The sequence below is a fragment of the Cyprinus carpio genome, chromosome A8 (assembly GCF_018340385.1).
Source record: "Cyprinus carpio isolate SPL01 chromosome A8, ASM1834038v1, whole genome shotgun sequence".
In the NCBI taxonomy this organism is placed as follows: domain Eukaryota; kingdom Metazoa; phylum Chordata; class Actinopteri; order Cypriniformes; family Cyprinidae; genus Cyprinus; species Cyprinus carpio.
The window spans coordinates 9,643,113-9,667,063 of NC_056579.1; the positions used below are offsets into that span (position 1 = coordinate 9,643,113).

At 37.5% G+C, this 23,951-nt stretch overlaps 1 protein-coding gene across 1 annotated transcript; it reads right to left on the minus strand.

The window, feature by feature from the left end:
- Positions 1-1,448: 1,448 nt before the first annotated feature.
- Positions 1,449-23,394, minus strand: LOC109095479 (uncharacterized protein C1orf21 homolog). Its single transcript, XM_042762030.1, has 6 exons — positions 23,214-23,394; positions 15,060-15,183; positions 6,331-6,416; positions 4,773-4,843; positions 3,136-3,196; positions 1,449-2,595 (listed from the first exon to the last, which is right to left on the minus strand). Exons 2-6 carry the CDS (start codon positions 15,148-15,150, stop codon positions 2,554-2,556), a joined length of 351 nt encoding a protein of 116 aa, XP_042617964.1. The 5' UTR covers positions 15,151-15,183; positions 23,214-23,394; the 3' UTR covers positions 1,449-2,553.
- Between the last annotated feature and the right edge of the window lie 557 nt (positions 23,395-23,951).

Sequence of the window (23,951 nt, forward strand, 5' to 3'; positions counted from 1 at the left end):
ACACGTTGTTCTTTAATGAGGCAGCATTCACGTAAGAGGGGATTTATTGGGTTTTACCTCACAGTGGAAAGAATTGTCTTTGCCCACATTCTAACAGTACTGTTCTCCACTTTGCAGAGCAGTAAGCAGATGAAGCCTTCACTCTATAGATAAAATATCCACAGGTTATGCATGTGTGATAAAAATATAGATGTACAGTTTACATATGACTTACTCTTGTCAATAAATATGGGAAAACTTTTTTCCCAATTTGGGCAAATTATATATTTGAAATAAAATTCAAAGAAACATTCTGCCACCACAGGAATAAATTACATTGTAAAATATATTAAAACAGACAACAGTTTATTTATTATGTAATGATGGTTACAATATAACTGTTTTTGCTGTATCTTGATTTAAAAAAAAAAATGCAGCCTTGATGAATGGTGAGCATAGAAGACGTTTTTCAAAAACATTTTGAATGGTATAATGTGCCATATAAATATATTATAAATATATATATACAAAAAGTGTTACAAAAGTAATTTAAAAATTATTACAATTATTATATATAAAATTAGATTATTAAAAAGTATTAAAAATAGTTTTAGAAAGATTTTTTTTAACCTCTTAAAACTATTAAAAATATATCGTTTGTGGCTTTTTTTTTTTTGCAGCATTTCCATTTTTTTCAGTTGTGCTGCGCGAGAGATTTTAGTATTAATAAACACATAGACTCTCATAAGCACCAAGTAAATTAAAGCTGTGGATGGAGCACATCAGAGTTTAACCAGTGGAAACAGTAATGTGTCAGAATATCTTAAATTCCCTGAAATGTCCACCAGTGAACTAAACCTTTAATAAAGTAGTAAAGGTAATAAATTTGTTAAAAGGACTGAAAAGCAGTGAACAGTTATAAAATCTAAAACATACACTAATATACATTTTAATCTAATATTCCGATGTCGAAAACGTCCCAACATATTACACATTTCTAGTGTAGTTCCACTCTTCAACCTGCAGGTGGAGACACAACATAACAATTGAGTGAAATTAAAACGCACATCATGCTCCTCGTCTCTGTGTGGATTCTCCGAAAAGACATGATGTTGGACAGCTATTTTGACAATTAGATAGATACGGTTTAATATTTTAACCCATGGTGGAAATGTAATCTGCACATTTCTGCATCTGAAATTTGACCCCAGAAACCATTAAGTATTTTTAACGCTATGAGTCAGAACACCAACAGGAAATATGACGCTGTAATGGATTAACACGCACACACCAACCAATTAATAATGGGTGAAACAGCACACAAACAGAAACCATAGCTCCAGTGTCTTATATTTTAATAGAAAAAGAAAACATTGAAAAAAAAAAAAAATGAACACAAATACAGCCCTCGAAATACACACAACACACATACACACACACACAAAAAAGACAACCCCATTTCTCTGCCATAGTCTCATCACAGTCCATTACCTTTATTAAAGGGCAGCACAAACGGTCAATACGGATCTTTAAGTTAAATTCTGCAAGTGTGCAGGTGGCTGTAAGGGATATATTTGGATGTGTGTGGGTAACTAGTTTGACTGTAGTTCCGTCTATTTTCTGAGAACTTTACAAATAATAGCAGGATATACAAAATGAAAGTGTGGATTTGTGTGTGGAAAGAGGGTGTGGTGATTATTTCTCTATGTATGTGTGCGTGTGTGTGTGACCGAGTGTGTTATGGGGTCACTGTACAGACCTGTCCTTTACAGCACAAGCTTGAAGAGGTCTGATCTATGCAATAAAAAAAGGAAAAAAACATTTATGGAACAAACAAATCAGTCTCAACAAATTAAAAAAGGTCCTTCAAAAGGCAGGAGTCCAGACTTGCCATGGCGCACTTGTCAAAATATCAAATAATCTGCCAGTTCGTTCATATAGTCGCTCTTAATAAAATATAGCTCTTGTTCAATCATTTTTCCCCTCAAAAACCCACAACCCTCCATCTTTACATTCACTCCCCGTTATCTCCAGAGGATGTTCCTAAGCTCTCTTCTGGTTCCTCCATATGTCTGTTTTTTTTCTCTGGCCTGCCACTTAAAACGAGGACTGGGAGGGGCATGTCGTCTTTCTTCTTTCCATATCCTTTCATCTTGCCTTCCTCAACATAATCTCTTTTTCTCTCTCTCAGATGGCTCCGTCACAGCCAGGAGGAGGAAGGAGGCTGTTTCAATGCTGGCTGTAGGAGGACAGAAGCGGAGGGGGACGGGGGGTCCTCATTTCACGTCAGAGTGAGTCTGTGTTGATAATACATCAATCAAGCTGTTCTTTCTTCACCCCAAACCATCTAGATCTCCAAACAAGGCAACCCCAAGAGAGGATAAGGGGTCAAGGGTGCAACAGCCTATGAGGGAAAAGTCCTGCATTCTCTCACTCTCACAAGCACACGCTCTCACGCACTCACACGCACACTCGCTCGCAGACTGACAGAGTGTTACAGACATAGGAAACACTGATTTTTGAGTTCACACTCTCTCTCTATTTCCATCTCTGGCAAGATCTGGCGCCTCTCTGCTATGTCACATCATCCTCCTCCTCTGAGCAGTAGTCCCGCCCCTAAAGAATACGGAGAGAGAGAAAGATTCAATAAAAATACTAAAATAAGTGAATTTGAGTTTCGGTCCTGACTAGCAGCAAGAGTGATACATTTTGTTGGTTGCCAGGTTGCTCCAACCACAAGTAAAACTCATTGGATCAAAACCCCATTCCTCATGAATATCAAACATCAACTATGGATGAGAACAGATTGCTTATTTAAAACTAAATCTAAAATGTTTAGATTCAATCAATTTTATACCAATTGATCTCAGACCTCAAGAGAGACACAAAGATAGATAAGAGAGGGAGAGAGAAAGAAGGAAGTAAGTACTGGGAAAAAACCAGAGCCATAAATATAGCATTTTATCTCCAGAGTTCTACAGGAAGTACCAGACATGCGATGCACATGACGGAAGGACAAGACAATCTTTAAAAAGTCACAATCTTGATAAACAAAAAGTCCTCTAAAGGGTGGTTTCATGTACACTAGCACTTCAAAATCTCTAACCCATCTGCTGCCTGCTTTACTTCTGTGCCTCCTTTTTCTCCCTCCCTCACCTTCTCAATCTTCTCATCCAGCATTCTGAAGAACTCCTGCTGACTCTCTGACGTATGTATGCTGAGAGATGGAGAGAGAGAGAAAGAGAGAAAGTTAGTGGGGGTAGGAGAAGGCAAGCAACAAATACACTAGAATTTTCCATTACAACAAGCATAAAGAACACACACACACACACACACAAAGCTACCAGCTCTTGTAGGATCCAGAGTGGCTGGGCAGGAATCATTTTTATAGACACATTACAGCAGGGACCATAAACCCTTGCCTCCACACACACACACACACACACACACACACACACAGCACATTAACTGAGCATTACTCCATCGGCACACACATAAAACAATAAATAACAATAATAAACGTTCTCAAACACAATTTCTTTACCTCCAGACGTTTTGAACACCATATGTATTAGCTTTCTGTGTAATGTGCTCATAATGTTCAAAGCCCAGTGAAAATTAAAGTCCATTAAGTCATAAACAAATAAAATATTAAGATCATAGATTAGTTTACACTTAAATACTTATAGATGTTTTGAAACATTTTCATCTACTGCCTAGTTAAGCACTAAATGTTTAACAAATAGCTAAACATATCACCCCAACAGTATTTCATTATTTACTCCTTACTTAATTTGCCTTGATTTTGTTTTAAGACCTGTATCATTTTCTTTCTTCCATTGAACACGAAGATATTTTGCAGAAAGTTTATGCTGCTCTTTTCCATATAAACAAAAAATGAGATTGGGGACTGAGGCAGTTTTTGTTTTTGATTTTGTTGCATGCATTTTGTCAAGACTTCACTTGGAATTTTGACAAAGGAATTTTTGGGACTAAATATGAAGAGTTCAGATGCAAAAGCCTCGAAGTGCCATCTGAAATTTTCATCTAAAATGAGCATTTTATTCAGGGTCCTATATTTATGTTAATTTATTTCATGTAAATGCCATAGAAAAGGACCTATACATTGCCATTAAAGCAAAATTACTGAACCTAAACATAGGAGCCTGATAAAAATGCTTATTTTAGAGGAAAATTTCAGACGGCACTTAGAGGCTTTTGCATCTAAACTCTTTATATTTGTATATAAAGAAAAGTTAAATGTATAGTTATATATTTACTTATGTATAATATCAGGGTCAATAAATGAAAAAATGTTCATCTATGGTTGAACTACCCCTTTAAATGACTTTTAACAAAGAAAATAATTAGAATAAAAGTGTTAACCTTTTTATTTATTCTTTATTTACAATCACAATTTTGTTATTGATGCTTTAGAAATGCAATTTCACCACAAATAATTATGCCATTAAAACACATTGAAATTTACAATTACATCCGAAGGCAATAAACACATCATGTTTACGTACAATAAGTTGTGAAACATATGGCACATTACGTTCAAACAGAACATGCAAATGAGATCCAGAGGGGATAAGACAGACCACAAAGCAAAACAAACCACACGCAATTTACAGACTTCTGGCAAATTTTCAACAGAGCAAGAACTCTAATGCCCTCACCCACACACACACACACACACACACACACACACACACACACACACACACACACACACACACACACACACACACACACACACACAAGACAAACAGAAACACACGCCCACTCACTTCGTCTTATTGGCACTGGGCCCAGGCACCTCTTTGTGCTGTTTGGTCCTGTGCTGCATCGAGTTCTTCTCCTGCAGACACACCCGGAAAGAACACGTTTTCACTTACTACTGTTCAAAACAAAGCCAAATTCAGCCTCTGCCGACCGTCCCTGGTGGCCCTCCGGTGCGGAGGCCCTGTCGGCTTGGACTTGGGCCAGAACTAGCTCCTCTGTCTGGAACACAGTATGATACAGGGGCCCTGGGAGTGACCTTACTTTGGCCACTGCTAATGAGAATGCTGCCCTGTTGTGAGACAGCGAGAGAGAGGGCTGCCCTCGCTTTCACTGCATCTCTATTCTCCTCTAACCCCCCTTTATCAGAACATGGGCACCCGAGCACCTGCTCTGCTTGTACAACTTCATTAAGCCGGGCAGTTTAAAGGGGACATATCATGGAAAAAGAGCTTTACTTGCTCTATTTGAAATGTACTACATAGACATACCAAACAATTTATTGAAACTATGATGCAAAAACAATTCTTTACACATTTTAATTATAAGGTTGAAATCATGAGCATTAGGGGTGGAAACAGGACAATAATTTCATTATGATCACTAAATCATATAATGTATCTGAAATTCAGTTAAGTTTTGTTTTAATGCATAACATATCTTTATATATTATAATTATTTAAAAAAAATAATACAGATAGGATAATCAAGGCTGTATGTGCAAGAAATACACCGGTAACCTGAAATGGTGGATTTTTATATTTGAAATATGTAACTATTTTGTATAAAAGTAATGATGCAATTTACACCCCCACTGAGCACATTAACATATAACATTAACATATGATGATCCACATTTGCATATTAATGCCAGTATTTAACAACTTGGCAGTGACATTATTACTCTTTTAACAGGTGAAAAGGTTAGCCAATCATAACAGAGTCGTTTACATAAAGTATTTAAGGTAAAGTAGCTAAACGGACAGTTTAATTCTAAAGGTCATTATACAAGAAATCATGAAATTATTAGTTCAGTAGGAAAAAACAAAAACAAACAAAAAAAAAACAATACACATGTTTAGGTGTGTAGAGAGTTTTAGGGTTAAATAAAAAAAAACAAAAAAAACAAAACATTTTTTTTTATATTCTTACTACAGCAACAATAAGAATATGCATGATTGCTTTATTATTATAGTTGATAAAGCTTCCGCTTTAGATGAAGAACTATTACAGATAAGTCCAGATGTCTGAGAATTTTTTAATGAGTGTGCATATGAAAAAATGCATGTAAAAACACCAGAATCTTAGATTTTGTCTGGTATTGTGAGGGTCTAAGTATGAGAGTCTGTGACAAACAGGGAAAAAATTGTCAGAATTTCCCTCTCCCACATTCCAAACATGTCGGCACTCGTATTCACTGCATACCATCAAAGTATAAGACAACAACAGGCATATGAGCCTCAAGCGATATGTGTGTGTGAGAATACAAAGAAAAATATGATGGACACCACTGCACAGGAAGAATTTCCCAGAGGTGTGTGTGTGTGCACGCGTTTTGTTTCTCACCAGGTTCTCCTGGTTGCGTGCATTTACTCTGTCTTCTTCTCCACGCATGTATTTCACCTCCTCCACTCCCTTCATCTTATATTCATCTACAGTAAAATGATAGAGAAAAACACAAGTTAGTTCAATTTTAATTGAATTATTTAAATTTCAGGCTGTTCCTCACACATCTATTAAATGGCTTCAGAAAAAGTTAGCACATGATTCATAGGGACAATTTATATGATACATTTACAGTGCTTTTTGTACTTTTGGAGCTTGACAGCCTTATTCCTCATTCGCTTTCATTACACTGAAAAGAGTGTCATATTCAAAGCCTTATTTTGTTTCACGCAAAAAAAAAAGCAAGTCATATGGGTTTGGAACAAAGTGAGTAAACAGTGAGAATTCACATTTGAAACACCTTCTGGCCTGCTCTAACAGATGAACGTTTTGGATTTTGCCCTTTCTAAGCCATCAGTAATTACCAGCGGCCACGTGCATGTTTGCATATTCATGCATTCACTTCCTCATAACACATACACACACCCACACATATACATAAATCCATCTTTTACTCCGTCTACAAATCAGCATGAGGCAATCACAGCCCACTCAATCTCTGTTTATCTTCGCCTCTATCCTTCTTTCTCTCCTTTTCTTGCTGTGAACTCCCTGTCAGTAACCATCATGACAGCTGGAGTGGGCAGCCTGTGAATGTGACTCAGAAAAGGGTATAAAATGAGAGAGAAAGAGAAAAAGGGGGGGGAAAAGTGAGAGAGCAACGCCGTCAGTCTTTCACAGCTAGAGGAATGTAAACAAGTCTCTGCACAAAAGACCACGCTTCAACATGCTGACAAACACAGACACACTCAGCCAAACCAAAGAAAAACATCACACACAAATTAAAATCAAACATTAATTGATTTGGCTGTGCTGTGTTACAAAAAACAGGCCTCATGGATCCCAAAGAGACAGACACAAATGCATACACACATGCATACATACGAATACATCTCTCTTCTCTCTCACACACACACACACACACACACACACACACTCGCATGTGTGCAAGTAGGGTGATAGCATTACTAAAAAAGGAAATCTGAGGAACAAATCATTCCTAATCCATCTTTTCAGAAAGAGAATCATACATGAAACAGCATCTCAGAGAAACGGAGGACTCTGGAGATGCTCACCATGAGAGAGAGTGACATTTTGTCAGTTTAGCATGTTCCAGACGGGCTATTTTTGGCGATAAGATGAGAGGTTCTGTTATGTAGAGATATTTAGATTGGTTAATTAGTGATAACAGCATGATGCTGACCTTTAGGACCTGATGGAGAGCAGGATGCTTGCTTTCTCAATAGACAGAAATGCAGTAAGTTTGGCCTCTGTGCGACTTTTATTTTATACTATTATATTGGAGTATAAAATTACAGTAGAGCGAGGATGGGAAATAAGGAGAATGAGAAATGTTGCAAACTGGATTCATGAGCACTATGGGACGTCTTAAAGAACGGCTGGGTGAATATTTATATATAAATATTTTACTCATAAATTTAAACTCTGAATATTGTGATGATTTTTATTAGGCCATTCAGTTTCCTAAAGGCTATTATGGTAGGCAGTTTTGTGCCTGCGTCTTGTGTCATGACTCATGAGTATGACTGTACCAAGGCAAAGATATTTTTACAGCATCTCCAATTTTTCCATTTCAGTGTTTAACCCCTGAAGATAAAGCTGGGCAATTCTAACTATGCCAATTTTGTTTGTTTGGCTTGTTTTGCTTGTTTGTTTATTCAAAAAAAAAAAAAAAAAAAAATTATTAATTTGTGGCATTACTAAAAATGTTAAATTAGATACCAGTGTCATCTTGCATTCTAAATAACTCATTAATTCAAAAAATGAGCACAAAGATGATTAACTACTTTCAGACATGATCAGTGAGAGAACAACAAGGTCAGATGCGATCAAGCATGCTGTAAAAAATAAACTCTCTCTTAATGTTGGTATCCTTCAGACGGATATGTAGAGCGACAGGTGCTACAGCTCAAGGTTTGGCACATTTTTCTACAGTTTATGCTTATTGTTAGTACTTCTGATGAATAAATGAATGAATAATAATTTCAAGGAACATAATCATGGAAAATTTAATTCCTCATGAAACATTTTAAATCTACTTGGCAAATATGCTCAATATGAAGTTAGCAATTTTAGAGAAAGTACTTACCACTCTGCTTTACTTACCAAAAAAAAAAAAAAAAAAAAAAAAACATGAAATAAGTCTATTGCATATAATATAATTTCTGAGACTGAAGACTGGAGTAATGACTGCTGAAAATTCAACTTTGCCAATAAATAACATTATAAAATACATCAAAATAGAAATCAGTTATTTTAATATTCAATAATATTTCACAGTACTACAGTTTCTAATTTATTTTTGAGCGAACAAATTAATCTTGGTGACTTCTTTCAATAACATTAAAACTGATTATCAACCCAAGCATCTGAACGGTAGTGTACACATACACTGTTCTTTTAATTAAAGCTGAAAAAAAATGTATTTACTTTTTCAGATCTACATCATGCCACATGTGCTAAATCACTAGGCCTCCAATGTTTATTCTTATCTTTTTCAGTGTTCGTGACCAGATGCCTTCTGACGACCAGGTAAATTAGGTGTCTGGCTGCTCGTTTGGCTAAATCGAAACAAATTGGACGACACGACAGCTCCACAACCCTGTCTTCCTCTCACTTTTACCTTCTGGCCTGATTTCAGATGTGTTCAGTGCTGTGAGTGGCGTGTCTGAGGAACATGAGTGGGCTGCTTTACTTTTAGAATCAGTGTGGAGAAGCTTTGCCCTGAAGCTATTCTAGAAGTGGGTGTCTGTTAACACAGTGAGTCCACCGCAAAGGAGGAGAGTTTGTCAGTCTCGCACTCTCTTTGATAGTAGGTGGAAGATTACTCGTTAATGTTACGGCGGAACAGAGAAGAGTTATGAAATCGTAAAAACAAGAGACACGTTTTGTGCTACCTTTAGACACATGACCGATACCACACCTATGGTTAAAGGTCAGTCATTAAACATCTGAAGTCATGTGTCTAAACCTCAGAAGACAGTGTGTCACGGAGATGATCTGTTGCGCTACTGTACGCCGTTGCTGTTAAAAACATTAGCTAAACAGTCGCTTTGTGAACGCAGTCACTTGGTGACTTTGAAAAATGGCTGTATGAAATGCATTAACCAAAGCCTGACAAGTCATGTGTACACACACCTTCTTATGCTTTGTTCAAACATATAGTGGTTTTATCGCTAAAATTGATGAGTGGCTGTATTATTGGGCCATGTAGGGTGTTCCTACTGCTAGGTGGCCTGTTATTGTTAACTTGCGTAACTAGCAATAATCTGATTACAATTAAATGGCAATAAATCAGTTCTCTTGTCTCTAAAATGAACTAGAGTGGAAAGCTTTTCTACTGTAGTAACATTTCTGAAATGCATTATGCATCATATTGATGCATGATTCAATGCTGGCAATTTCTCACAGTTTTCCATGCATCATTTTTTTATATATATCTCATTGCTTCATGTGGGCAGAAACAAAATCACTTTGCAAACTTCTTAAAGCTAAGCTTGTAATACAAGGCACCAGCAATCCCAAAGTAATGGGTTTGAGTTCTAGAAAAAAAACAAACATATTAATGTAAACCTTGAATACACTGCAAGTTGCATTGGATAAAAGCATCTGCCCAATGAATATGTAATGACCGGAAGACATGAAATCATACAGATTAAATCCTATAAAACAATGAAATTGCTCACAATAAATGTTAACATTGATCCTGATATCTTCTCCTAAAATCCCAAGATCGATCTTTTACTCTACTTGAGTTGTGAATGAGTTTGCAGAATGTATTGATTATGCAATAAAAAGACTGTACCATGAAGTAATGGCAAGACAAACTCACAAAAACAAACATACAAGAGTATTGCTATCGTTCAATAAAACCATTACAAATAATTTTCATTAAAATATAAATATTTAACTTAAAGAACTAAAATGGCTAAAAACTGAAATAAAATCTAAATTATAGTTAAATAGAAACGTAAAAATAAATAATGAAAATTACAAAAGCACAAAAAAAAAATAATAATAATAATAATAATAATACTTAAAATACACCAGCATAGCCAGATTTAAGAAATTAATCTCACAAGCTGGTTCTTTTAATAAATAGTTCAAAAGACATCCCTCTATCATTTACAGCATCATTCAAAGAGAATTAATTTCATATGGAAGTAAAATGGAAACTATAAACAGAAATATACAGTACCAAGTAACAAGATTAATCAATACCCAGTTCTAATAGTAAAACTTTTCTCATGCCTACATCACGTTGCGAACGGTGTCAGATATGGCCAGCTCTTGTTGAAAATCTAATGTCTTCCGGTCACTTTGCCAGTGCAAATCGCCATCTGTGTGAACGCCCCGTTACAGATTGGCAGCAAACACACTCACACACACACCAATCTCAACAGCTCAGCGCAGATCGCATGTAACCAGACAGCATATTCTGCGCCTGCTGCCCTTCTTGTTTGTGTTAGGGCAGCTCTGCCTTTCCTGTCATTGTGCATGCTGGAGATATTGTGTGTTGCTGGGATCGACTAAGCACTGAATCACAGATGAGGACACACGCACAGACTCTCACTGCCTGAACACTGACACAGTTTGACTAGTAAACAGTCTGTTGGCACTAATCAAGTCAGGGTGAGAGCTGAGAGTTGAGAGCGAGAGGGGCGAAAACGGTCTCCCTCTGTTCTATTGATAGAGCTGTTTGACTGACAGCCGGGAAGGGCAGTGGAAAGAAGGACATCGGGTTGGCAACAGAAAGAGAGAAAAAGAGCGAGTGAGAGACATAAAGACAGACAGAGTGTGAAGAAGGGGGGAGTTAGCAATAATCCACAGTAACCAGGTCACTGCTCTGTTCGTGCTGGTGAATAATACTCATCAGTCTGTTGTTTTGCCTTACAGTTCACTCAGATTATCAGAATGCCACATGAGCCTACAGATCACACGCACAGAATGAAAGAGATAAGGACCAGAATATACAGTTTAAACGCTCAGATCCTCAAAATATAACAAGAGGAAATGCAGAACTAAGAGAAGTAGCCCCCACATCTGAATATGACTACCGGTACTTCCCCTATGAAACAGTTTGTCAAAACATTGTCAAATGATTAGTTGAATGACGACACTAGGTGCATTTATGTGGAGCACTGTATTCAGATTAGAAATGGTTTGTAAACACCTCATTCAGAATAAAAATGCCCAAACTGACTCAAAATTTCAATCAGTTTGAGAGGGGTGGGATAAACCTTCTCTAATCCATTCGATAAGACCTGTAACAATTGATCAGACTGAAACCGAAACCAACAAGATTTGCACATGTGCAATGAAGCAGAAATGGCGTAATGATGTATGATGCACGGAACAAGCTGATGTTGCTGATGAATACAATAAACGACTGTCATTTCATTCTAAAATTGAGAAGTGGTGAGGGACAACGTTGTTCCATAAGTGGTTAGTTCGGACTCTCATCCGCAAATGCCTTGTTTTGAGAACGGGAATGGATTATTTTACTGCTTGATTAATAAAAGCATCATTGCACAAAGCTCCTAATTAGGACCCAAAATAGATATTGATATAAAAGGAGGATGGCTAGTATGCGAATAAATAAATAAAAGATGGAAAATCTCACCAAAATTAGAAATGCTGCTTTAAATGATCACAAAGGCTACATTTATATGCTCAAAATAAATAAACAAATAAATTAAAATAAAAATAGTAATATAGAGAAATCTTATTACAATTTAAAATGACTGTTTTGTATTTTAATATATCTTAGAATGTAATCTATTCCTGTGATGCAAAGCTGAATTTTCACCAGCCATTACTTCAGTCTTCAGTATCACATGATCCTTCAGAAATCAGTCTAATGCTGATTTGGTGCTCAAGAAACATTACTTATTATCATCAATGTTGAAATCAGTTGTTCTGATTAATATTTTTGTAGAAACCATGATACACGTTTTTCAGGATTCTTTGAAAAAAAGAACAAAAAGAACAGCATTTATGTGAAATAAAATCTGTTGTAACAAATATCTGTACTGTCACACTTCAAATTAATGCATCCTTGCTGTATTAAAAAAAAAAAAAACTCTTACTGACTCCAAACTTTTGAATGCTAGTGTATATACTATATATACACAACAGAAATATTAAGAGTAGTCTGGAAGTACTCTCTCTCGAACATTGCTAAAGAGAACATCATATGAGAAAGAGGAAGGCACACCAAGGGGGGAAAAAAAGAAGAGAAAAAAAAAGTTAAATAGGTTAGGTAATGGGAAGGCGGGAGGAAAAGTAGGCAGAATAATGAAAATGAGACAGCCCATTGCAAAAGAAAGGAAGGAAACAAGGAAAGTGTGGCCTTGAGAAGAACGCCAGATATGCAGAGGGAGGGACAAATGTCAGGGGAGGAAAAATGGGAGTTTGTGATCCCACTTCACTCACTCTCTCCTCGTTCTCAGACCGTTCCCCACCATCTCACACACTCTGAATCCTTAGAGATAGAGAAAAGAACATGGCAGGAAGAGGGAGAGAGAGGGTGGGCGGCAGCCTCCCGTGGCTGGTCATCGAGTGTTTCCTGTGTTGATTTTCTGCTGCTTTACCCCTAATTCTTAATCTCCTATAATCTCTGTCACTCTCTCACAGGTCGCACACTAAGTGCTGCTGTTATCTAAACCCTTTAAAACATATTTACATCCTCTCACAAATCTCAGCGAACACACTCACAAGAATGAGTTACTCACTCCAGTTGATAACGTTATCCTCAAACACACACCTGTTGGCACAGATGTAGCTGACAGTCTTTACATAGACAAACAAATCAGTTTGACTACCCAGAAAGATGCATACCAGAATTCCCAGAATGTAATCAACTTCCCAAAACATTATAAAACATTATTCCCTGCTTGGACATAAATTACTTAACTGGCTGTTTGTTCTGCTTAATGTTTAATCTTGAACGAGTCTTGAATGATTGGTAAAATCAGCCTACAGTATGTCAATGCCACTGATGTTCAAAGATGTCTTTCTGTCCCTTATGTTTGCATTACTTCCCACAAATCATGTCTGCTTGAATAACATGGATGGAGCCTGTTCCAACTGATGATTCAAAGCATTACGTTTAGCTTTTAGCTTCAAGCATAGGGTTGTCAGCAATAAAAACAACTACTGCCAGATGACTCTTTTTACTGAATCAAAAACATACACAGAGTAGTGTAGTCCAATTCACTAGCAAATGACTCTTGTGAGCTAATTTGTTTGATGAATCATTCAAAAACTCTACTTATATGTTACCAGTTTGAATCAGCTTGATGAATGCTTGATGCTTTCAGATCAGTTACTGAACTAACATTTCACTTATTGAAATGCAAATTACATTCCGTTATGTCCATCTCAGAATTAAGCATATATAACATACATATATCTAACACAGACTAACATTTAATTTGTGACAAACAAAAAGCAATCTGGATAGAAGGGAAGAGACCATCAGATCACTGCATTCCAATTTGACTACTTTCTGTCCTAAATACACATCCAAAAATCACAGTACATTAAGAATCACAGTTTTGTGCTCATTTTTGAGCTAATATTACCCACAATCTCCCTATGAAAGAGAAGAGTCATGTCTAAGCTGTGTATGAACCTGAAAGCAGTTTGAAGATAACAAATTCAGCTAATATTTACATGCAAACAGTACACAATAGAGGTTAGTCTGTGGTAATCAAGACAATTTTATGATATGGGGCACCAATACTGCATGCCAAAGTGTGGACTTTCCCCTTATTAGGAAGGTACATAAATTTAAAGCATAGTCTGGGACAATTAAGACGAAGTCAAAAAAACAAACTGAAAAACAGGCTCTTATATCTCTTATAACAGGTTCTGTTATCATCAGAAGTCCAATGGAGAAATCACAATCTCAAAATGTGACAGCCTCCCATGGAAATCAATCAAATCTCTGGATATTTTAATATTCTTTATAAATGGCATAAGCATAACAGACTGTGGATGGTGACCATTCAGAAAACCTTGTTTTGGACTCCTAAAAAGCCAGTTTGCATGGAAAATTACCAATAAGTTATTGAGATGTCTCTCTTATCTAAAGTGATAGTTTTTTAACTAACAATGAACTACATTGAACTTTCTCTAATAATAACCCCAAAAATAAAAATTTTGTCATCATTTACACACCCTTTACATTGTTTCAAAGCTGCAGGATGTCCGTTTGATTCCAAATAACACTGGACTCCACTGACTTTCATTATGTGGACAAAACATTTTTTTTTTTAAATGCCCTCTGTTGTGTTCCACAGAAGAAAGCAATTCATACAGGTTTGGAATCACATGAAGGCCAGTAAATGACAGAATTTTCATTTTTGGGTGAACTATTCTTATAAGTGCCTTGTTTAAGGCCACAATGGTCATTGTTCGTGCCTAGCCTATTGTTGGATTTAAACCTAACAATAGTTTGATTACCAGTCTGGATCTTTAAATATTAGATACACTATCCCTAGTGAGTGATGTGGGTTTCGATAATTCTGACAAGTCATCAGATGCTGCTGAATGGTTATATGCACTTTTCTCATGAAGTTATGTGGTGTGTGTTTGGAACTGACCAGTGAAGAGGTCTCCGTTGCTGTAGGCTTTGCCCCGGCCCTCTTCGTCGTTGGGCACAGCCGACACCTGCTTAGCCGAGGTGCAGCCCATGGCCTCATTCCCTCCCCCCTCTCACCATCTCACCTGAGAGAGACAGACAACACATTCAGCAAAGAGGCTGACAGCACACATTTAAAGTCAGAACAGACGATTAGCTCCATTAGCGGCTCCGCTGGGTTACGTACTACCGATCATCAGGAAAAGTAAACACATCTGAGTTGAGCCTGAACAGATCCAGACATGCTTTCTATCACAGCTCGAAGCCAGGGATACAAACTTACAAACGTCTGTATCTTAAAATTGAACCCAGGCCAAGACTAACACAAGACACACATAACAGCTCCAAAAAGTATTTGGACACACTTAAAGTATGAATGTCACTGCATTATAAAACTAAATATCAAACCAATGGCATTTACACAAAGAAATATAGCCTAAACACACTTTTCAACAAAACATGTAGGGAAGTCTGTTAGACTTTTAAGGATTAAACAACATACGTTTGTTCAAAATGAAGACAAAGTATTTCAGCAGTTTCTGGTTGTCAAATGTCAATGGAAAATGTTCATTAGGGAGTCGATTCCAAAATAACTTTCTTGATTCTTAAGAACAAAAAAAGGACTGCTTATCTAATTATAAGCAATCAGTGCAATATAAAGTATGTGTGTGGCATGACTTGCATATCCAAATAGTGTGCTTCAGGGATGACGCATTTTTGTAGATCAAAACCTGGAAATGAGTTAAATGTTAGCACTTCTGGTTACATCGTCCTGCAGTCAAACTTTTCTTTGAATGGGTCATTGGTTAAATCATACCAGAAATAAACTCAGTTGTATTAATTTGAAAAGATTATAATGATGAACAAAATGCGTAAGAACCATAAACTTTCGTCAGTCACCGAGCTTACTTCTGTAATAATCAAATATGGAACAATATAGAGGTTTTGTCAAGGGAATCAGGGTGACTTAAGGATTTGCCTACAAAAACAGAAAATCACTGCAGCACTCTTTATTTTTTGCAGCCATTGCATATAAAACACCTTTAGAATCTATGGCATCTATCTCATCCAGCAGGGACCCCAGACCCTCACCCAGGAATGGACTCGGAAAAGAGGGGGACAAACTGAAAGAGGACAAAACAGAGGAGAGAAAGATCAAAAGAGCCGGCTGCTCCTCCTCCCTGCTCTCTCCTCGTTTGAAGTTGTCAGGAGGGGCAGGGTTTAGCTCTGCCTTCAGCAGCACGGGCCCAGGACAAAGCACCAGGTGTACAGGCGAGAGAAAAGCGTGCGAACGTGCAATTGTATGCACGTGCACACGAGCCAGACCGCTCTCTGTAGCAAATCTTGAGTAAACAAGATCTGCCTCTCAAGGCTGCGGAGGTTTGGTGCGCCATCCCATAAAAGCCTGTAAAAGTATAATCACCCACAGTAGGGGTTTTCGATGAGGAAGTGTTTAGATTTACACCATCTGAAGTCTGAAAAGAGTGTTATCCATTCAAGTTGCTCAGAATTGGAATGGCCTTCATTTGTGAAGTTCTACACATGCTATTTTGACAATGCGCTCTCATTTTTGCTGTTGCTTTTGGTGACACTAGTGGTGCAGAAATTATATTTTTTAATATAATGCTGAAAAATAGCAAAGACAACAATTGATTTACCTAACAGGGGATGAGAAAGTCTATTCACACCTCTTGTTACTGAGACATAAACAAGAAGCCATCTGGGCACTTGTGTCAGGTTCACTTTCTCTTACACAGACAGAACACTGAAGTCTGGGTTCTGTAAAAGCTGTGTGTATACATGAACCATGATCAGGGCCTGGCTGTGCATTTCTATACAGGTCATGCGTGTGTAATGGGATGGTTAAAATAGACCATCCCAGGACCTGGCTTAAACTTGTCTAATGACTAAAACACACTTCAGATGCAAAAAAAAAAAAGAAAAAAGAAAAAGGTTTTAAGGGGGAAAATGTGAATAAAGCAGCATTTCTATCCCATTTGTTCAAGAGAATAAGAGAGAATTATCAAGTCACATTTCTGATGCACATCCAGGAATTTATTAAAGGATAAACTGATATTAAAATCCTATTTGTGGCTGGAATGGTTACAGACAAACTTTCATAACTTTCATGCATAACACCTACTCAACCAACAAACATACCCATCAATCCTTATCACGTCTCAAGGCATTCAAACAAACACGCAATCAGTTCTGACAATAGAAATAATTGTGTGAGGAGAGGACAAACGAATAACCTACTTTCGAAGCAACAGCCTTGAAGATGAAGTCAAGCAAAATAGCATCACACCCCTACTAAAACACACACAAACACACAGCAAGTACACACCCTCAAACAGGCCGCAGGGCTGAGAGCTGTCTGAGCCACCACTCACCCTGAAAAACAGGCTGATCAGGAGAGAACAGGAATCATGGGAAGGACAGCACCAGTCCTTGAATCTCAGCTGAGACGGGACAACACAAACACCGAACCCCTGCTCTGAAGAACCAGAGGAGTCCCTATTCATCCATCTCCACCTGTGAGCAGGACAACAGCCCTCCACCATAATATTTACTCACCCGCAACGGTTGTAGCATCAACTCCCCGTCCTAGTTTAAACATCACTAAGCCTGCTGCTGAGACACACAGTGAAATCGTCTCAATGCTGTCATGATTATCTTAAGACTAAAGCCTCTTTCTCTTTCTCTTTCGTCCCTTCTTTTTGTCTTAAGCAGTGTGAGAGGTGGTTTGGGGGTGGAGAGATGTTAAAATAATAGCACTAGTGTTTAAGAAGGGAACTCTCTAACCACGAGAAGAGAGGGCTGAGGGAGAGACAGAGAGTTCAAGTCAGAGGAAGCAGTGAGACTGAGAAACAGACGGTCAAAGTGACATTTTGTAACCACAAAACTTCAGCTAAAAGCAGTGGATCTCAAACAGAAGAGCACCTAAACTAAGTTTTTATATATATATTTTTTTTTTAAAGTGTCTTTTTGCTATTTTGCTTTTTTATTTTGTCAAAAATACAGCAAAAACAGAAATATTGTAATTTAAAATGTATTTCATTTTAAAATGTGATTTAATTCTGTGATGTTAAAGCTGAATTTTCAGCATCATTACTCCAGTCTTGAGTGTCACATGGTCCTTCAGAAATCATTCTAAAATGCCGATTTGCTGCTCAAGAAACATTTCTTCTTATTATTTTAAAACTATGCTGTCTTTTTAACATTACAAACATATTTACTGTAAAAAAAATTTCATAGATTTTGTATGAAATATTCAAACTATTTTGAAACAGATTTTTATTTAATATTTTCATTTTTTAATTTAATATTAGTTTTTGTAATCGTTGTTGTTTTGTCAGTTTTTGTTCTTATTTCAAATATGAAATTAGTTTTTTATTTCAGTTGTATTTTATTTTTCGGAGCTTTAACAAATTTATGTTGGTTGTTCATATAATATTTTATTTCAGCTTCATTTCAATGAACCAATTTTTTTTTAATAGTTTGGTTTAGGGATATGCCCGAATAATGAATCCGAATTCAGAAAGGGACAAAAAACGAATAACGTGTTCTATGGAGCCACTAAAGGGACATGATCAGCCGCTTGCTAGCGGTAGCCTGTTACATTACATAAAATTTCAATTACCACGTAAACAGAGTAAGGAGAGATGACTGATATCACAATGGCCAATGACTTGCAGATCCTGAGCACCACTGACAAAAATCTAATCTTGTGAAATGTGGGGTAAGTACCACCGCTCCGTAGTATACACAGAGTATGTGTGATCGTGAAACTCGAAAGTGAAAAAATACATGAAATATGCAGGCAAACCAATTTGCCTTAACAAGCATCACTAACAAATGTTTTCATACAGGTTTTCCAAACACTCCTCTCAACCTCCAAGGGAAATCAGCCTATGAATGATTTGTGTCTGAATTAAGCTAGCGTGACAAGCTAAAATATGAACTCACTCACCAACCCATTCTTACATAAAACATCCCACTGAGTTTAAATGAGAATTTACTAAAGAATGTGTTCACATACTTTTCACACAAAAAACTCATTCTACTCGTATTTCTTGATAGGGCCAGTGTATGCAGCCAAGACGGAGTGGAAATTTTGCTTGCAAAAGTCTGAATCGATCCCTCCATCCACTGTCACACCGTACCACTCAGGGCTGTCCCAACACAGCCTACGTCTGACTGACTCACTGACTTCACCCCTCAACAACTGATTTGTGCTTGTCACGTCTATACTGCGCGTGGGTCTGAACACTGAAGCTCGGTGCCACTACTGTCAAAAAAGAACCTAATGACTCATAAACACACACCTCTTATATGACTAGTAGTCAAACGAAACCTTGAGTACCTCATTTGCCTTCTAATCAACATCTTCAAAACATCACACTTTCTATCTTTCCTTTCGGCAATTACTAGTAAGTACCATCTCTCTTCCTGTCAATGCACGCACAAGGCTACAGGAAATTTCCTTTGGGGTCAGGTCTGTAATTTTTCCATATCAATCTCTATAATGCTGACAAGCGCCTCCTAATTCTACCTATAAATATTCATTTGAAATTAGAAAACCATCTATTATACTAATTCTGTTGCCTGCTTCCGTACAACTGGTCTGCCCATTTCCTGTAAGTATACACACAGCTCTCTAATGAGCTCTTGAAAGTCTCCAAATGAAAATCCCTCCCACTGTGCAATTCTCATTTACGTCCCTTTACAAAATGTTTACTAATTCAGCAAAATTTGAATAAGGTTTAAAAATGCCTTGCTTCCATCTAAAAGGCACCGGTAGTATGGCACTGTTATTTTAACATTCAAATGAGCGTGTTGATCCGTCTCAGCACGTTCGTGTGGGACAGCGAGGGACGTCCATGTTTGACAATAGTAGAGGAGGATGTCCTATCAGAACAGCGAGCGGCGGTTAGTCACATGCTTCCATCACAAGTGTATGGGAGAGTATTTTATTTGGTCTATATTGGGAATTGATTGGATCGTTGTCATTCGTCATCTTCAATGATTTGAAACCTGCACTGATAAATCATTTATATATACACACACATTAAAAAAAGAAACACAGCAATATTCCATAAAAAAATTAATTGATTTCATTGTGACTTTAAAAAGGATACATTGATAATTATTAATCAGGATGGTATAGTTACTAGTATGGACAATAACCAATAAATTACTAGAGATTAAAAATTTTTTTTTGTCTTAATAAAAAACAGAGAACAATTTAAATGATAAACCATATAAATGTGCATTATAAAATTTACAGTATGAAAAATTTCCAATTTTTGTTTTCAAAATGACATGTTAATTGCCTATTACACGTAATGTTTTATTTATCACTAGAAGCTTTAATGATTAACTTACATGACAGTATCTAGGGGGATTTATAACTGGAATAAACCCTGAAGCAACCTAAGAACAATGACATACAGATCACCTCGTGTTCAAAACTACATCCTTTGGTTACCAGCACAGGCCAGTCATAAGACATGTTTCCTTTTTGTATTGTTTTACATCAAATGCAAACAAAGTAAATGCAAATGCAAAAAGATTCTTGAGAGCTGTGGAAGAGGGGAACTTTGAATTAATTTCAGTCAGTTCCTCAAACAAAACTGTAGCTTCAAAAAACACGGAACATGCAGCATGAGTCATATAGACTATTTATGTCATTTCACGTTCATTGTGTAGGAAAACGCAACAAAAACATTTCGCTAAATATCTCTATTTGTGTTCCACGGAAGAAAGAAAGTCATACAGGTTTGGAAGGACCTGAGAGTGAGCAAATTATGACAATTTTCCTTCAACCACTAGACCAAAATCCCCTACATAGTACAAGAATCACTCAGATAAGGTTGTGCCGTCAGTATACTAAAATCAAGAGTTGCAATTCACAATACACACATATGCAACTTCTTTGGTCATCAGAACCACATCACACACAGAACACTAACACCGCCACAGGAACCTCCCACATAGACCTCCGGTAACTATGGTAACCTCCTCTCTGAGTGATGTCACCCTGACATTGCATCATAACCCCATGTGCTAACTGGGTTGCTTTTCTCAAGACCCATGAAGCACACGGGAGAAACTGAATAAAACGGACAGAGTGGGAGATGGGAGCAGTGATAGTGGAGAGGATTCAAACTGACTGACCGAGAGGAGAATCCACAGATGCTATTAATAGCCATTCAGCCTCTTCAGTCACCAGAAAAAAAGCCATATGCGCGCAAAGCAACACACACACACACACACACACACACACACACACACACACACAGCTTATGGATGAGAGAGCCAGATGGAGGCATCAGACTGATGAGAGATTGAGAGAGAGAGAGGGGTACAGAACCGGCCCTGTCTCCCCAGAGCAAAGTCCAACTCATTTCCGTAAATTGCTTCTTTCGAACAGTTTGCTTTAAAAAAAAAAAAAAAAATGATTGAGCAGTTCTTTTACATCATTACATGATTCCTGACATTCTCGCTCCACAATATTCCTAAAGTCCTATGAAACATTTTTTTTTTTGTTAATTCGTTTTTCAATAGTTATATTAAGGCAGTTTATTCTAATTTTATGTTATTCTAATTTAATTTGATCAGTTTATAAAAACAAAGCCATTAATGGGATACTCCACCCCGAAATGAAAATTTTGTCATTAATCACTTACCCCCATGTAGTTCCAAAACTGTAAAAGCTGCGTTCGTCTTCAGAACACAATTTAAGATATTTTGGTTGAAAACCGGGAGGCCTGTGACTGTCCCATAGACTGCCGATCGGTTCTCTCCAAATGTTCTCAGCATTATGAATCACATCTGTGCAAACAGGGCCGTATCATGCGAGATTCCCCGTATGACCCCGAGAGGTGGCTCGTAACTCACAACAGGTCTGCTTTTAAAGGTTTATATTTTATAAAAATCAATTTATGTTGAAAATTAATGGGATATTTACTTGTGGAGCCCGACTGTTGCACAAGTTCTTTCAGGCAACAGAATCGCTCTGGGGTCCAATAGGATTCTGTTATGGGTTGCAACAACAATGCTGTCAAAACAGACCAGTAAATAGTCTGAGTGGATGCATACTTCAGATTCTCACCATAAGTTTTATGAATACTGTGAATTCAGACCTACTGCTCTTCTCATATCCTATATAGTAGAGAAGTACAATTTCTAACGCAGCCATTGTCAGTTCATTGAGTATGAGCCGAGAAGCCAATTCTTGAACGAATCGATCGGGGGAGCATTTCCCAAAAGCAACTTAACCCAACTAAGATCGTTTAACTCCGTTGGTAACGTCGAAACTTGCGACCATTGCTTTTAAAAAACGCACCCGGTGGTTCTGTGATCCAGTTCAACCGATTCACTGAAAAGATTCGACTCAAACGAACGGTTCATTTACGAATCAGACATCGCTAAATCACGCACAGCTTCCTCTAGACGTAAACATGTCTGCCATTCAAACACACCGCCATACATTGAATGCGCGCTAATGAAAATATTGCATATGAAAGCACAGTGACAGATGGACACATACAGCTGCGCCACGGCAGAGACAGAGGGCGCATTGTCTGCCCGCAGGACAGTGGACACACACACACACACACACAAGCGCGCGCGCACGTGTGCATGCATGCCAACCCAGGTGTCTTTTGTTTTCATTACTTCCAGTCCGGTAGTGATACGTAAAAACACGGGGATAAATCAATAAATGTCCTTGAAATGCGACAGAAACCTCATATCAACCAATTATTGATCTCACCTATTTCTGTACCATGGCTGTCTCTCAAAACCTAGTAAACTGTCTACATAGACAGCATTTTGGGCATTATAGGCGCCCAAAAATGTTGCATTCGGCAGTGACTGGCAGCACACTAGGTTTTGAGACACAGCCCATACACCACCATACAGCCCAGAATCACTGTTCACAGATTAGATAAAACTGATCATGCAAAAAAGAACCAGTCAGGAACCAAACCAGGAATCGTCTCACCAAAGACCAGCAACAAAGAAAAGCAATCGGTTTGCGTTTAACAATTAACACAAGCACTCCCTGAATTAGCACAAAAACGCATAAATTCGACAGGGAAACACTCACTTGTCAGAAGTGACCCGCTCGGTGCACTGGCGGCGGCTCACATACACACTGACGGAGGGCAATAAGCGCTGCTGCTGCTGCTGCTCCTGCTGCTGTAGTGATGTGGACCGCTGCTTACAGCCCGCACTCCTGATTTGCTCGAAGAACTGCAGCCATCTTGCTGAAACCCGTGTGGCAAACCAACCACATGCCTAGACGTAGGAGGGGAGGAACTGTTCAAATTATCCTAAACATTTTCCATTTATCACCCCCCCCAGTTGCATGTCTTAAGCCAATAATTTATAGGAATTTTTTAGACCAGTGATATTTTATGCAACTCCTTATGCATGTATTTTTTTTTTTTATCATTTATACGGTTTTTTTTTTGCATTTATAATGATATATAAACTATTCCGTTCAAAAGTTTGGGGTCGATAAGATTTAAAACTTTTATCTTATCAGAAATATAGTAAAAACTGAATATTGCAATTTTTTTTATTTTAATACATTTTAAAATGTACTTTGTTTCTTGTGATGGCAAAGCTTAATTTTCAGCAGTCATTACTCGATTTATTTGATTCTTGTTTGTAATAATGTAAAAGTATTCACTAAGTCACTTTAACGCTTCCTTGTTGAATAAAAGCATTATTATTATTATTATTTTAATTCTTACTCTCCTCAAACTTTTGAACGGAAGTATATATTATTTAAATTATAGTTTCTTTCTGTGTATATATTGTTCTGTGGTAAACTCCGCAA